Source organism: Ylistrum balloti, unplaced genomic scaffold, assembly GCF_031769215.1.
Source record: "Ylistrum balloti isolate Yb309-2 unplaced genomic scaffold, AGI_CSIRO_Ybal_v1 Utg370578, whole genome shotgun sequence".
NCBI lineage: Eukaryota > Metazoa > Mollusca > Bivalvia > Pectinida > Pectinidae > Ylistrum > Ylistrum balloti.
Window position 1 is genome coordinate 101920 of NW_026782360.1, and position 14227 is coordinate 116146.

General features: G+C 35.1%; 1 protein-coding gene across 1 annotated transcript; it reads right to left on the reverse strand.

The window, feature by feature from the left end:
- Window positions 1–7758: 7758 nt before the first annotated feature.
- Window positions 7759–12045, reverse strand: LOC132556550 (hexosaminidase D-like). Its single transcript, XM_060220961.1, has 2 exons — window positions 10951–12045; window positions 7759–9255 (listed from the first exon to the last, which is right to left on the reverse strand). The coding sequence occupies exons 1-2, from the start codon at window positions 12043–12045 to the stop codon at window positions 7759–7761; spliced, it is 2592 nt and encodes an 863-aa protein (XP_060076944.1).
- Window positions 12046–14227: the final 2182 nt, after the last annotated feature.

Here is a 14227-nt window from a genome sequence, read left to right on the forward strand (position 1 = left end):
CACTGCTAGTCATGAACAACTTGGTGGATTTCGACCAAATTCAGTCAGAAGTATCTTTAACGGAAGAGGGACTCAATTTTGTATAAATGGAGGGTCTTGAGGTCACCAAAGGCAAAGTCATATGGTGGTCTATTGCAATTGCAGTTTGTCTAGCGTTCTGCATCTGTAAACTTTAAACATTTTCAACTTCATCTCAAAAACCTTTGAATTGATTTCCATGAAATTTTGCAGAAAGCTTCCCTGATGAACCAAAATAGTGAATGATGTTCCACACTTTCAGGGGCTTGAGGGGCAGTGTCAGAAACTGTCAAACTGACTTAAATTTCAAAAATCTTAATAGCCAGATATGGTAGAAATAAAATGCACATTGGGTAAAGTTTGCTTTACTTTATCTAGGAAAAGTATATCTTTTAGCATAATTTGTTTAATTTCTATTGGAAATATTTCAAACTTGGTTAAAATTATGACCAAAGGATGAAGGCTTATTGGTATTCACACATTGATCTTGGCTGACCCCCAGAAACTGATGTGTTGAGCCAAAAGGAGTCCAGTTGACATCATTTCAAAACCGTTCTTCTCATCACCCAGATATGGTTGAATCAAAGCTGTTCATGGGGAGAATGAATTTCCCCCTGGGAAGGGGTAAAGTTTACCATAGTTTTTATAGGAATGCATGGATTCTGTCCCGATTTGGTCTGAAATATTCGGTCTTGAGCAGGAGGGATGGTGCTCAGTCGGGAAAATTGTGTAAATTCTTTAAATTTTGCTTCTGTAGGAATTACAGGATTCTGTTAAATGTGGTTTGAAGCATCCTTGGTTGAAGCTGAATGATGTATAAATGAGTTGGCTGACACCCGTGGGGCAAAGGGGTGGTGTCCATCTTGAATTTGATGGTAAAAGATTAATATCACTAATTCTTGGAGAAGAATTAGCAAATTTCACATACCTTAATTAACTAGGAGCAAAAACAGGGAAGAAGAGCTTGGGAAAAGACACCGATTTTTAAATAACAAAATAGAGATTAAGCGATAATTGGTGCCAAGATCCCTCTGAGATCTCTTGTTTCACAACTAGTGTCTTTGTCATACATACATACTGCATGCATGGTAGAAAACATTTGAGGTCATGACATTCATGTAGGCAGAGAAGAAGTCGGAGGAAGAAAATGGCCTTGATAAAAATGAGAGTGAATTAAAAACTTAACACAGTATCAATTTACTGTCATTTTATTGTGAATAGATAACACTAATTGAGACATAAAAGCAAGACAAAAGAAAAAAAAACTGAACTACAGTTTAAATTTATCAAACAAAAAAACCCCATGAACGAAATGATCAGTAAAGTACTATGTAACATATATTAATAAATATATACAATATTTTTTGCAACTGAATTTATATATGAGTGTACCTGGTGTGTTTTTACCAGGTGAAATGACAATAATTTGGTTAAATCTATAAAAGAATAAATAACCTTTGTTTGGAGTAGACAAATGTACTATGTAAAATAAGATAACACAAATTATCTTAAGAACAACAGAACAAACTGAAAATTGCAAACCCACATATTTTGGTGCCATCAGATAACCTCGCATCAATTTAATTATGACACTTCATGGTTTTAGGACAATTTCTTAAAAAAAATGACATTCTGAAAATACTAACTATTTGAAATCTTTGAACAAGTACACAGTAATTTAGATACCTGGTAACTCAAAAGGATGTAACTACAGAAAACAGTTACACTGGATTTTCAATAAAGTAACTTGACCTTTTTTTTTACCTTCTCACTTTTTTATAAATTTTACAAATAATTTCTGAGTAAAACAACAAGCAGTTGCACTGGATTTTCATTAAAGTAACCCCCCCTTTTTTTTTTTACACCTCACTGTTTCAAAAAATTTCTCGGTAAAACAACAATCAGATGTCCATTACCAGTTCGATGTTCTTATAACTTAACATTGGATTTCACAGATAAGATATACCAAAATATATCTATTATCCGGGTAGTAAATATCCTCAAATCTACAATTATGTGCAAGGACAACTAAATGGTAAGGGATACATGACGACAAATATGGCACAAAATTCTTGTATGTTTTATGTGAGGACACAGAGCAGTGAATCTGATGTCCAAATGAGATATCTCTGTGAAAGTCACAACATGGGGAGGGCTAATCTAATCACTTAAAACTTGTTAATATTGGTCAATCTGAATTAAATCTGAGTATTTCATACGAATGAATCCATACTTGTATATTGTTAAATAAATCTGATGATCTGGGGTAGTAGTAATAGAGCATGCATTTAAGATAAAGAACAAACAGCAAATTAAAAGTGTAAAAGAATGTAATAGATAGAACATACTTTGTTTCCTGGTGTATAATAGTTATATCTCGTCTTGTTAGACACTTCTGATATTTTTTTCACTTGTGATATATATAAATTTTCCACTCTACTAAATGAAGTATAACATATTCGTCAAAACACAAAGAATATCATCTATTTATAATCGTGATCTTCATCAATACTTAAGATGTTTTATTGTTCAGCACTGTGTTTGAGTGTTCTTGTGTTGATATGTGTTGCATGATTATACAGGAACATCATATGTAAAATATCAAGAAGATCCCTTCAGCATTTTCTGCAAAATTCGTGTAATTCACAGATTTGAAAGTTCAAGAAAGGAGTCTAATGACAACCGTTCATACAAAAGTATTTCTAGTGTTTCAACCAAACATGTACCTCGTAGTCCTAAAAGAAGAGAATCTACATCTCTAGTAGTCCTTGTTGAACACAATCAGATAACAAATCAGATATGGCTGCGAGTTGGTCATTGAATGAGTAAATACTTCCAGATATGGCTGCGAGTTGGTCATTGAATGAGTAAATACTTCCAGATATGGCTGCGAGTTGGTCATTGAATGAGAAAATACTTCCAGCAAAAAAATAATGACCAACAGTATCAGTCAAAACTGCATGATCTTTTCTAAACTAATCACAACAGTAAACGCACACAAACGGAGTAAAATAAATCAGTTGTAATAATAGTTACACCATGTTAATTTATTGATCAGTAAAAACAGCTGAAACAGCTCACATGGTAAACAAAGAAATATAGTACATTATGTAATTACTATAACATGTTTCCTGTTTTTAAAAATATTTCATACATTTAGTGGCAAGATCCTTGAAGCTCATAAACACAAACTAGCTTAAAATATCTACACTGGAAAAGCATTCAAAGTCCTGGAATGTGTATATACAGGTACGATTGTACTGAGGAATGTACAAATCAAACATTTACATAAGGCCCCTCATACGCTCATATCAACAATAAAACCACTAATTAAAAACTCTCTTTAACTTTTTTACATAAAACATCATTATATATACATGTGAAGAATTTCTAGCTGTACATCACTACAACTTTAAACATCCTTGTTGGGGATATAACTGTCAGGCAGGTAAAAAGTTCTTTGCTAGGTGATTTGGTGCTGTTGACTGTATAATCAAGGTCCAGACAGGTTAAGAGTAAAAAAAATATCCGAAATATCAATAAACATAATGACGTAAAGCCTGACAATATCCCCTGCGCCCCACTGTTTAAAAGAAAGACACAATCATATATATCTATATATATATATATGTGTGTTAATATTACAAGTTTAATTTCTATTTGTTAATTTTTATTGTTCCATACAAAGTATTGAAATGGAGAATTTCTAGAGTACCAGCTTGATGCCTGTACAAGTTTTGAGTACCAGGTAACTATCTTGAATTTAGTGATGTAATGAGGGTTATCTGTTTCCCTGGTAGCTGAGAAAAAGAAATTTCAACAAGGGCACTAACCTGATATATACAGAAAGGTTTGTGGAGTTGGGTGGAATGGTTTTGAAGTTATAGCCTTTGGGGGGACGGATCATGTGATCATGTTGAGAATGTCTACCATTACAACTTCTAAACACCCTTTTTGGGGATGTGGTGGTGGTGTAATGGTTACATGTAAATGTTGGTCAGTTATACTGTAGAATGTCAAAGATTTAAACTGTAAAACTTCTACATCAATCTATATGTGACACCAATCCTGACACCACCAAGGTATTCATTATACCATTCTCACTTGCTCTCTTATACGTCACAAAAGAACCATTCTGAATGGGAAGACTACTAAATGTATAGACCTGAGTCGGAAAAGTGGGTTTACAACTGAACCACAAAGCGTTCAATAAAATATCATGTGAGACAGCCGCAGGCCTCAGTATACTCACATTTATTTTTCATTACCTGGTAATAATAAAATTTCTGTAAATACTCGCATTTATTTTCCATTATCTGGTAATAAAAAAAATTCTTTATGTACAAATTCCATTAATCTTATCCCACACAGCATGTCGCTTGCAATTATTCAGGTAGATCTCCCTTCATGTCAAGGTCTAGAGAACAAGGTCGAGTGGTATACTGCTGGTATTGTTATATAACCAAACCACAGTCATCACATACGAGTTTCAGTTTCATTAAATGCATGGTTTACTTTAGCTCTGGAATATAGTAATCATGACAACAGTCAAGTTATGTAGACTGCACAAAACTTCTGAATTCAGGATGGAAAAAAACATCCTGTTGTGAAATTTCAATCGGTTTTTAGTTTAAGGACGGCAGCAATAAATTCTCATATTTTTTTATTTTGATATTTGAGATATGGAGATTTTAACCAACTCCCAACAAAACTTTGATAAAAAAGAGAAGTATGTGAGTTACATTGTACCTTTGAATTATTTGGTTGAAATACATCTTGCTTTTATTTATATCATGAATTTCGTGTCAAAAAGTTAACAGACAAAAGCTATGAAAACAACCATGTAATCTTGATGGTGTTCTTTCATTTTCATCTGCCTGATGAAGGTGAAAGAGTGTAGTCAATGAAATGTCACATATATATTCCTAACCTTGACTGAGGTCTTTCACTTTTATCTGACAAATGAAAGTGCTGGGAGTGTAGTCAGTGTCACATATGGATTGATTTCTGGGTTCAATCTATGATCTTGATTCACTCTACACACTCACTGCAAGGAAATATTTCACAATCACCAGTATTTATATTTGTAATATATTTGAGTGAAACAATGAAAAACAATGTTAATGGATTGAAGCTGGTCTGGGCCAGTTTCCCAGGATTTCTTATGGTATGAAGTTGTTATAATGTACGACAGGGAAATCAAAGTTGTATAATTTTTTTTATAAAAACGTCTTAAATAAAGAAATAATAATGATATGGTTTTGCTTCAAAATATGTATGAAAAGGACACTATCATTCTGTAATAGGAAAATTTATCACCTTAAGCATACACACTTATGAAGAATGTAAGTATAAAATCACAAATATATAAACATATTACTGAATTGATATATATTAATCATATACAATTGATTTAGAAAATTATTTACAATTTAGTAAGAGTATGTTGCTTGACACTTCAGCACAATCACATGAAGTTTAAGACACTTTTTGTTAAGATCACATAAGCTTTTCATCAGGCAGACCATGTCTGGGGCAAGCCTATACTTGTACCTACAATTCTGCTGTTTAGTGAATTAAAATCAAGCACCCATGAATTGAATTTATAAGACAATCAGTCTGTCTTCATGGGTGTAACATGTGACAACCAATCAGTTGTCATCAGTGTAACATGTGACAACCAATCCGTTGTCATCAGTGTAACATGCGACAACCAATCTGATGTCATCAGTGTAACATGTGACAACCAATCTGGTGTCATCAGTGTAACATGTGACAACCAATCTGTTGTCATCAGTGTAACATGTGACAACCAATCTGTTGTCATCAGTGTAACATGTGACAACCAATCTGTTGTCATCAGTGTAACATGCGACAACCAATCTGTTGTCATCAGTGTAACATGTGACAACCAATCTGTTGTCATCAGTGTAACATGTGACAACCAATCTGTTGTCATTAGTGTAACATGTGACAACCAATCTGTTGTCATCAGTGAAACATGTGACAACCAATCTGTTGTCATTAGTGTAACATGCGACAACCAATCTGTTGTCATCAGTGTAACATGTGACAACCAATTTGTTGTCATCAGTGTAACATGCGACAACCAATCTGTTGTCGTAAGTGTGACCATGTCTGGTTCAAGCCTCTATTCCAGTACCAATGTCTTATGTAGTGAATCATCAGTTACAAAATATCAGTTTACAATGAAAGCACTTTATAAGGATATGCAAAGACCCGAGGCTTTAAACCAATTTTTCTAATGACTGATGGAATTCACAAAAGTTACATACATCACTGTGAGCAGGGATTATTTTTGTAAATACTCTTTGTCAATAAGAACTATAATTATCTATTTAGAGAATGAATAGTTTAAAACCATAAATTACTGCAATGTAGATTTCATGAAAGTAACCACATTGTAGCCATGACAAAAGCTGATATACAGTATACAAAAACACCAATGTAGGGATATACAAAGACACCAATGTAGGGATATACAAAGACACCAATGTAGGGATATACAAAGACACCATTGAAGGGATATACAAAAACACCAATGTAGGGATATACAAAGACAACAATGTAGGGATATACAAAGACACCAATGTAGGGATATACAAAGACACTATTGAAGGGATATACAAAGACACCAATGTAGGGATACACAAAGACACCAATGTAGGGATATACAAAGACACCAATGTAGGGATATACAAAGACACCATTGAAGGGATATACAAAGACACCAATGTAGGGATACACAAAGACACCAATGTAGGGATATACAAAGACACCAATATAGGGATATACAAAGACACCATTGAAGGGATATACAAAGACACCAATGTAGGGATACACAAAGACATCCAATGTAGGTATATACAAAGACATCAAAATGCAGGGATACACAAAGACACCATATTGAAGGGATACAAAATTGCCTTATGACTGAAAATCTCTCCATGTACTGAGAAAAATATTAAATAAAAATAACTCTGACAGTTAAACACAATGAAACTTTACACATTGACAATCAGAAACCATTTGTATACAATATCATCTTCAGGGCATATGTGAAGTATAACATGAAATAACAGGTCTTTTGACACGATATAAACTTGCAGAATCACATCAAATAAATGTATCACATACACCGAACTTTTGCCAGGCTTGGTTTCTGGTTTGATAAAATTTCAGTTTGGACAATTGACTGTCATGGCATCACATATACAGAAAAACATTGGTTTTGATTTATTTTCACCTTCTATAAAAGCTCTTCATAGGACTCCAGCTTCAAAACTGCCCTTATTTACATAAAAAAAAAAGAAAAAAAATTGCTTGAACATCATACTTAAGACCACCTTATGTCATTAAGCCTATTGGTAAAAAGGCAAAATGTGCAAAAGTTCGCCCATACACACTACATCAAGAAATGAAAAGGTTAGAAGTCTGACTAAATTATTGTGAAAAAATAATTGATTCTTGGGCATTTTGGAGATCTTTCCAGATTGAAATTTGACCATACATTTTACATGTATTTACAATGGTAAAAATGCTCTTTAATATAAAAAAAATAACGAAATCATTCCAGGATTCTAGAAACCATGGAAATCTATGGCACATAGATCAGAATTCAATAAAATTGTGAATATCTAGCTGAATTATGACTATTTTGCACAGTACAATGCGATATTGTCCCTAACAGATGAAGAAGCCTTAGTGAAAACTTTTGTTTTAATGTTGTACAATATTAGATGATTGAAAGCGGTCCAGATTTCTATCTTTTAACAAACCCAAAGGTTGATTCTGCATAGATTTTGGGGTTCTCTTCTTATCCATCACATTGCCAGACTTAAATCCCATTTCTGGCATGTTTTTCTTTGCACTGCTGACATCTACAAACTGTTGATTACCTGTCCCCTTTCCAGGTTCCACTACCTTTTCTGGCCATTGTCTCTCTGTTTTATCTTTCTTCCACTGTCCATCATACATCCTCATCCCAGATCTCTGTTCCTTTCTCAATATTTGTTCCTCTGTACTGGTTGCAGCCTTCTTCCTGTCAACATTATTAATCTCTACACTAGGTTTCTGTCCCATTGTCTTTCTCTCTGTATCAATTTCAACCTTCTTCACCGATACTTTACCTATGCCTGGCTTCAAATTTGTTTCAGATATCTGTTTTTGTGTGTTAGCAATTTCCCTGAGTCTGGCGGACGCAAGTGCCATTTGTTGAAGATTTGTCTGGTTAAATCTTCTTCTAATCTTCATAAGCTGTTGAAGAGGAGACAGTTTTTGCAAGTATTCTTTCCTTTTCGCATCCTGATCTGGACCTGCTTTTATCACAACACGTTTTCCAGTATTTAACTCACCATCCTTGGTATTAACAGTTGCTCTTGTCTCATAACCTGGACGACTGGACCATGTTTTCCTCTTAGAAAATTCAGCAATTTCCTGAACTTCTTGTGTGATTTCCTGTACAACCTGCCTGATGTTGATCTCCACCCACTCATTAGCTGTCATGGAGTCAAAATATGTACCGATCTCATGTTTCATGAATTTATCCATGCTACCTATACTAGTATTTAACATCATTAGAGTAGAGTTGATGCCCTTCAGTAGATCTGGACTGAAGAACTGATGTTTATAGTTTATCTCACTGGCAAAGCTATTTATATCTTCCTGGACTTTAGCATAAGTCTGAAGCTTTCCCCACAATGTTCGCACCTTGTAGTAAATGACTGACCCTGGGAATTTACATCCATCATAATCTTCATATTTTTTAAGCAATTCAAGTCTGACAGGTTTTTCACACTGAAGCTGTTTAGAGACAAGCCTGTGTATGGGTTGGTTAAATCCACCTAGCTGCATCACCTTGAGGGAAACAGCCAAAGAAGGAAGACCAGCAGGAAGGAGTTCACACAGTGTGCTGAAATGATTGTACCGCTGTCGACCAATGATTCCTATACCTATAATGTTAACTGCTTGTTCTTGGTCCCTGGCACCTGGACCTACAGACTCAATCAAGCGAATCCAGTTGAGGTTATTTTTCAGATGATAGACAGCATCAGTCATCACCTTCCCACTGCCTCTGGAACCTTTAAATGAAGATGCTACCCATATATACTTGAAGATGACCCTATACTTACTCCATATGTCTGTGGTCAATTTTTCAGCTGGGTCGGTCATAGAACTCCAAACCATTGGTTGTACATACTGACCCAATTGAGATTCCTGTAGATAACAAAGGATACTGGTTAAAGAGTGACCAAAAACTGATTTTTATAAACATCATATACATGTACAGTAAGAAAAATAACAAGAGGTCCATAGGCCTTAACGGTTGCCTAACTATAGACTGTATATTAAAGAGGCCAAATAGGCCTAAAACAAATTGCTCAACTTCTCTACAGCTCAGAAAAATGATATTGTTGGTTCATAAAAACATTTTCTGCAAAACTTGGAATCACATTCTTTATACATGTTACTACAAAAGTGTCATAAGTCCTGACCTATTGATTTTTGAAAAAGAAGATCTCAAGATCTCAACTCATTTGACCAAAGAGATCTTGCATATAGGTCAAGGTCAATTATATGAATGAACTGAAACCCTTCATCCATTTCTGTTAAATTTTCAAAATGGTGTTGAAAATTTATGGGAAATGCTTAAGAAACACTAAATTCATCAGACTTTTTCAAAATAATTAAAAAAAAAAAAGAAAAAAAAAATTAAAATCTGTGACTATTGACCCAACAGCATGCTTTTTTATCACACATATTTTGTATTAACATGATATACAATTTAGAGAATGACTTTTATATGACCTTGACCTTTGGTGAAATTTCATGACATGCATCCTCTGCCTTGGTTAGAAAGAGTAGCTTGTACAATGAAAATTTGATCAGTGATCTTATTGTGAACTTGACATTGGCTGAATAAAACTGTATTTGGTATGCAATGTACTACTCTGCCTTACAACACACATTTGTATTGATTCAAAATTAATTACCTTTACAAGCAGCTCCAACAGACATATCAGTGGATGCACCAAACAATTACTATATTTTTTCAAAAGCAATTTTTCAGGTAGCATTAACCCTTTCGGCACCAATTATCTCTTACAATGTACAGCTCAGCGCCAAATATCTCTTACAATGTACAGCTCAGCGCCAAATATCTCTTACAATATACAGCTCAGTGCCAAATATTTTCCAGAAAATAGCCATAAACAATGGCAGCATTACTGAAACAAGCATATCTTGGCTAATAATAAAGATATAAAAACTGTCTACCAAAGTCGCCTACGGCGGCCTGTCTGCATGTCGACTTTAGTTGCCTACAGCGCCAAAAGGGTTAAAAATTTAACTTTAGTAAACTTTTCCTTTAATTTTATTTCAAGCTGATTGAACTTCAATTTTATGGTAACAAATATCAATGCTTATCTAGGGAGAAAACATAAAAAGGCATCCCAAACAATCAAAATTCCTTCAAGGTTCACACTTAATTGACATGTGTTAAAAGATAAGATGAAAAATAGTTATAAAAAACTTCAACAGTCAAAATCCAAGATGGCTGCCTGTCAGCCAGTTGTTTTCTGAATCAGTCTCAAAATTCTATTGTCACAACAAAGGGAACCTATATATTAAATTTGTGAAAGTGTCTCAACTGAAACATACAATTATGTTTTATATATATCAAAACTGATAACATGATTCAATCTAAAATGAAAGATGCTTACAATGCCTATTTAAATTCTGAGAACTGAAACCTGAGTAATTATCCAAAATTTGTCTTGGTCAGTGAATTTAACCTCCATCACTTTGACATGACAATGTACAGATGATATCTTTTGCAATAATCTCAAAAGTGCTCCAATACAATTCAAGTTCACATTTATAAATGTTCTGATGCTTGTCTACAACACCTACCTGGAGTCTCTTGGCATCCATGCTCCGTAACATATCATCCCACATGATGGACTGTTTATTAAACTTCTCCTTGACAATGCGACCAACTTTGGTTACATGATCTAGTACAATATCATCTCTTGTTTTTCCTTTGTTTATAAGTGATGCAGATAAGCCGACCCCAAGATTTGTGACCTCACCAGCACCTATGTGGAAGTAGGCAGATGTGTTGTGTAGTCTCATCACCTGTTTTATCAACTCACTGAGAATTACGTACGTTGCATCCAAAGCTGGTGTTATCACCAAGGGAGATGAGTCTACATCACGCAAATTTCGGAACTGTTCATGTTTTAATAGAAACTCAAGATGACCAAAAGTTGGGATGAGAGGAATAATTTCCAATTCACTCAGTGCAGCATATTTGATTATATCCTTTACATCTTCTTCTGTGTAGCAGTTCCTAGCTGAAATAGCAGAAAATCGGCCTTTATAGGGAAACATATCTTCATATTCTAAGATAATACCTGTTGCACCGAAAGTTTTAAATAATGGGAAAAGTTTCTGGAGATACAACTTGTTTGGTGGTGCTCCTTTTAAATCAAGGTGAACAAGGCGCTTCATACCATGGAAAAAATCTGGATAGTCACTCACAGGTCCATAGAAACGAGACTCATTTGTAATCCTCCATACTCCAAACCGATTCTGTTTCATTTTCATGCCTTGTCTGGAGGTCTTCATTGGCAATGCATCATTTACATCATGACTGAATTGAGTTTTCATAAATGGGGTAACTGGAATGTTATTTGCTGCTGTTTCCGATGGCTGTGAAATCTCGGCAGGATGATGGCTGTCTGTCAGCTGCTTTGATAGCTTGCCTTGGTACAGTGTTTTCTCAGCTTTCTGTGATTGGAAATTACTGTTGGAAACAAATTTGTTCTGATTCCATAGTTTTGTTTTTTTAGGATATTTCAGATGTGACTTTGAATTTTTAGAGAGCTTATTAGGTGCTGCATTCATGAAGTAGTAGGAGATGACAGCTACTATTATCAGTACTGCCCCTGCCAAATACAATCTGTAGCGTGACATTGTTCGTCTGGCTACAGTAGGATCCACCATATTTGTCCTTAAGCACGCTGAAAGTAGCAAAGAAAACTTACTGTAAGAAAAAAGACTAATAAATCGACTCTGTATTATGATGTTATCATTCATTTTCATACTGTTTTATTTTGCTGCATACATGTTTGTGTTATATACTTCTCTCTGCTAGTGGTCTTGATTTAAGTATATTTCAAATATTAACTTAAATCTTATTAACTTTCCAATCATTGCAAAACAAGTTATTACTTCAACTTATACTAGTCAGTCTTGTTGGCATGTTTGGAAGCATGCAAAGACTTGGTCTTACTTTAGGAGGAAATCGGAGAACCTAGAGAAAACCCACTTGTCGGGCAGGTGATCCCCATGTCTTTCCACACCATTCCAGGAATCTTTCATATGTAGGCTTATTTGATACATAATCATTTCGAAGTGTGTGATAATAATCAATGTCATAGCTATTGAAAGGAATTGACATGTCACCATGGAATTACATGAGCTTACAAGTGTGCATCATAAACGTCATTATATATTATGGTTTTCTTTTTGGGTTAGTAACTTTTTGGGCGATCTGAAAATTTCAAATTTTGGGGCAATATGGTTGCTACTTTGCGGTGAAATAGGGGCGTATTAAAAAAAAGGGATGAAATGGTTTGGGAAGAAATGGGAAATATCACATTAGCCGAGCTTAATAAGGCAACCTGTACTCTCAAATCTACATTATTCTCTCCTTCACAGTCTTTGACCCCAAAGACTAATAGAATCTTCCCCCACCTTGAGGGTGTGACAGAGAAATCTCCAACCTGGAGGGTTATATTCTTGGTTGTCTAATCCGGAGCTGATGATTATTTTTCTCCCATCACACTTTTTCTAAAATTGGAAATCCTCATCGGGCATTCCCTTCACAAGTTCATGCTTTGCTGCACTAACTATTTAGACAGTGTCAGTCATGTGGACTTTATACATCATATAAGTTCCTATAGGGCGAAAACTGTCAATAATCTTGCCCTTCCTGCCTTTAGATCCTATGCTGACAGTGTCTCCTATATCAAACATGGTTTTGAGCTATTGGTAAATTTGAACATGTGTATTTGTTAACATACATGTAGCAGACGACGGGTGTGGAAGTATTTCTGGTTCACTTCCAGTACACATGCTATTTGTCATAGCTTAGGGGTTGACACAGAAATCATACCATAGCGGTTGACATAGAAATCTTTAACAAGTAGAATGGTTGACAAGCTTGTGAATGATGGTAGAAAACAACATCAACCAATATCTCCAAGGAAGCATCCCAGTCTCCTATAGCTTCTACCCTTGGATTAGTAAATGGCACTAAATCTGTAATAGGAAGGAGCAATGAAAATCACCCTGCCACTCCTGGGGTTCGAACTAGTGACCCTTCGGTCTGTAGCTGGGTCACACTCTCGTGCATGTCTTAAGGGAATTAAGTTCTCACTAGCCGAGGCCAGTAAGGAAACCTGTACACTTTCAACTTTTACATTTCACTTGCCAGCATCTGTGCTAGGGTATCCCTGAGACTTCTGTGTCAGGGTAGCCCTTCATCTGCCAGGATATTTGTGAAATATAATTTTTATATTACTTTAATCTCAGATTTACATGGCTTATTAGCCAAATTTTAACATATTTAGCCTACTATACGTATACAACTTATTCTGCATTAAATAATCATGAATGGAGGAAAGACCAGCACACATATTTTACTGCCAACTCTTGAATCAAAATCGTGTATACCTTGTATAATCAATGTTGCTCTATCTCGTCAATATAACGCCAGAAATCCGAAGCACGAGTTGACCACTGTAAATGCCACTGGTGTAAAGGCCTTGCAAATGTCGTTGTTAGTTATGTATGCTGCTGTATGGGCAGTCATGTATGACCGGGTAGAGCATATTTGCTCTGCAACAGTGCGTGACAGACAAACTTTTTATTGACGTGATAGATCTGTTGCTAGAGACGCTCCAAATAATAGCCCTCAATATCATACCGTGTTAAAATATATGAATTTAATATAGAAAGTTTGTTATCTGTATATAACGAAATGAAATAGCCTAAATTCATCTAACAAAGACAACACAGAATAAGGAAATACCCCATCATTTTTCCCAGATTTCCCCCCAACACCAAGAATTCAAGAGTTGTCTTATCTTGAAAGGAACTCTTCTTGTTATTATTTTTCACC

Coding starts and splice junctions, on each gene's coding strand:
- LOC132556550 (XM_060220961.1), bottom strand. CDS start 12,045: ATGGTGGATCCTACTGTAGCCAGACGAACAATGTCACGCTACAGATTG. Junction 9,256..10,950: donor TGGATGCCAAGAGACTCCAG/GTAGGTGTTGTA, acceptor TGTTATCTACAG/GAATCTCAATTGGGTCAGTA.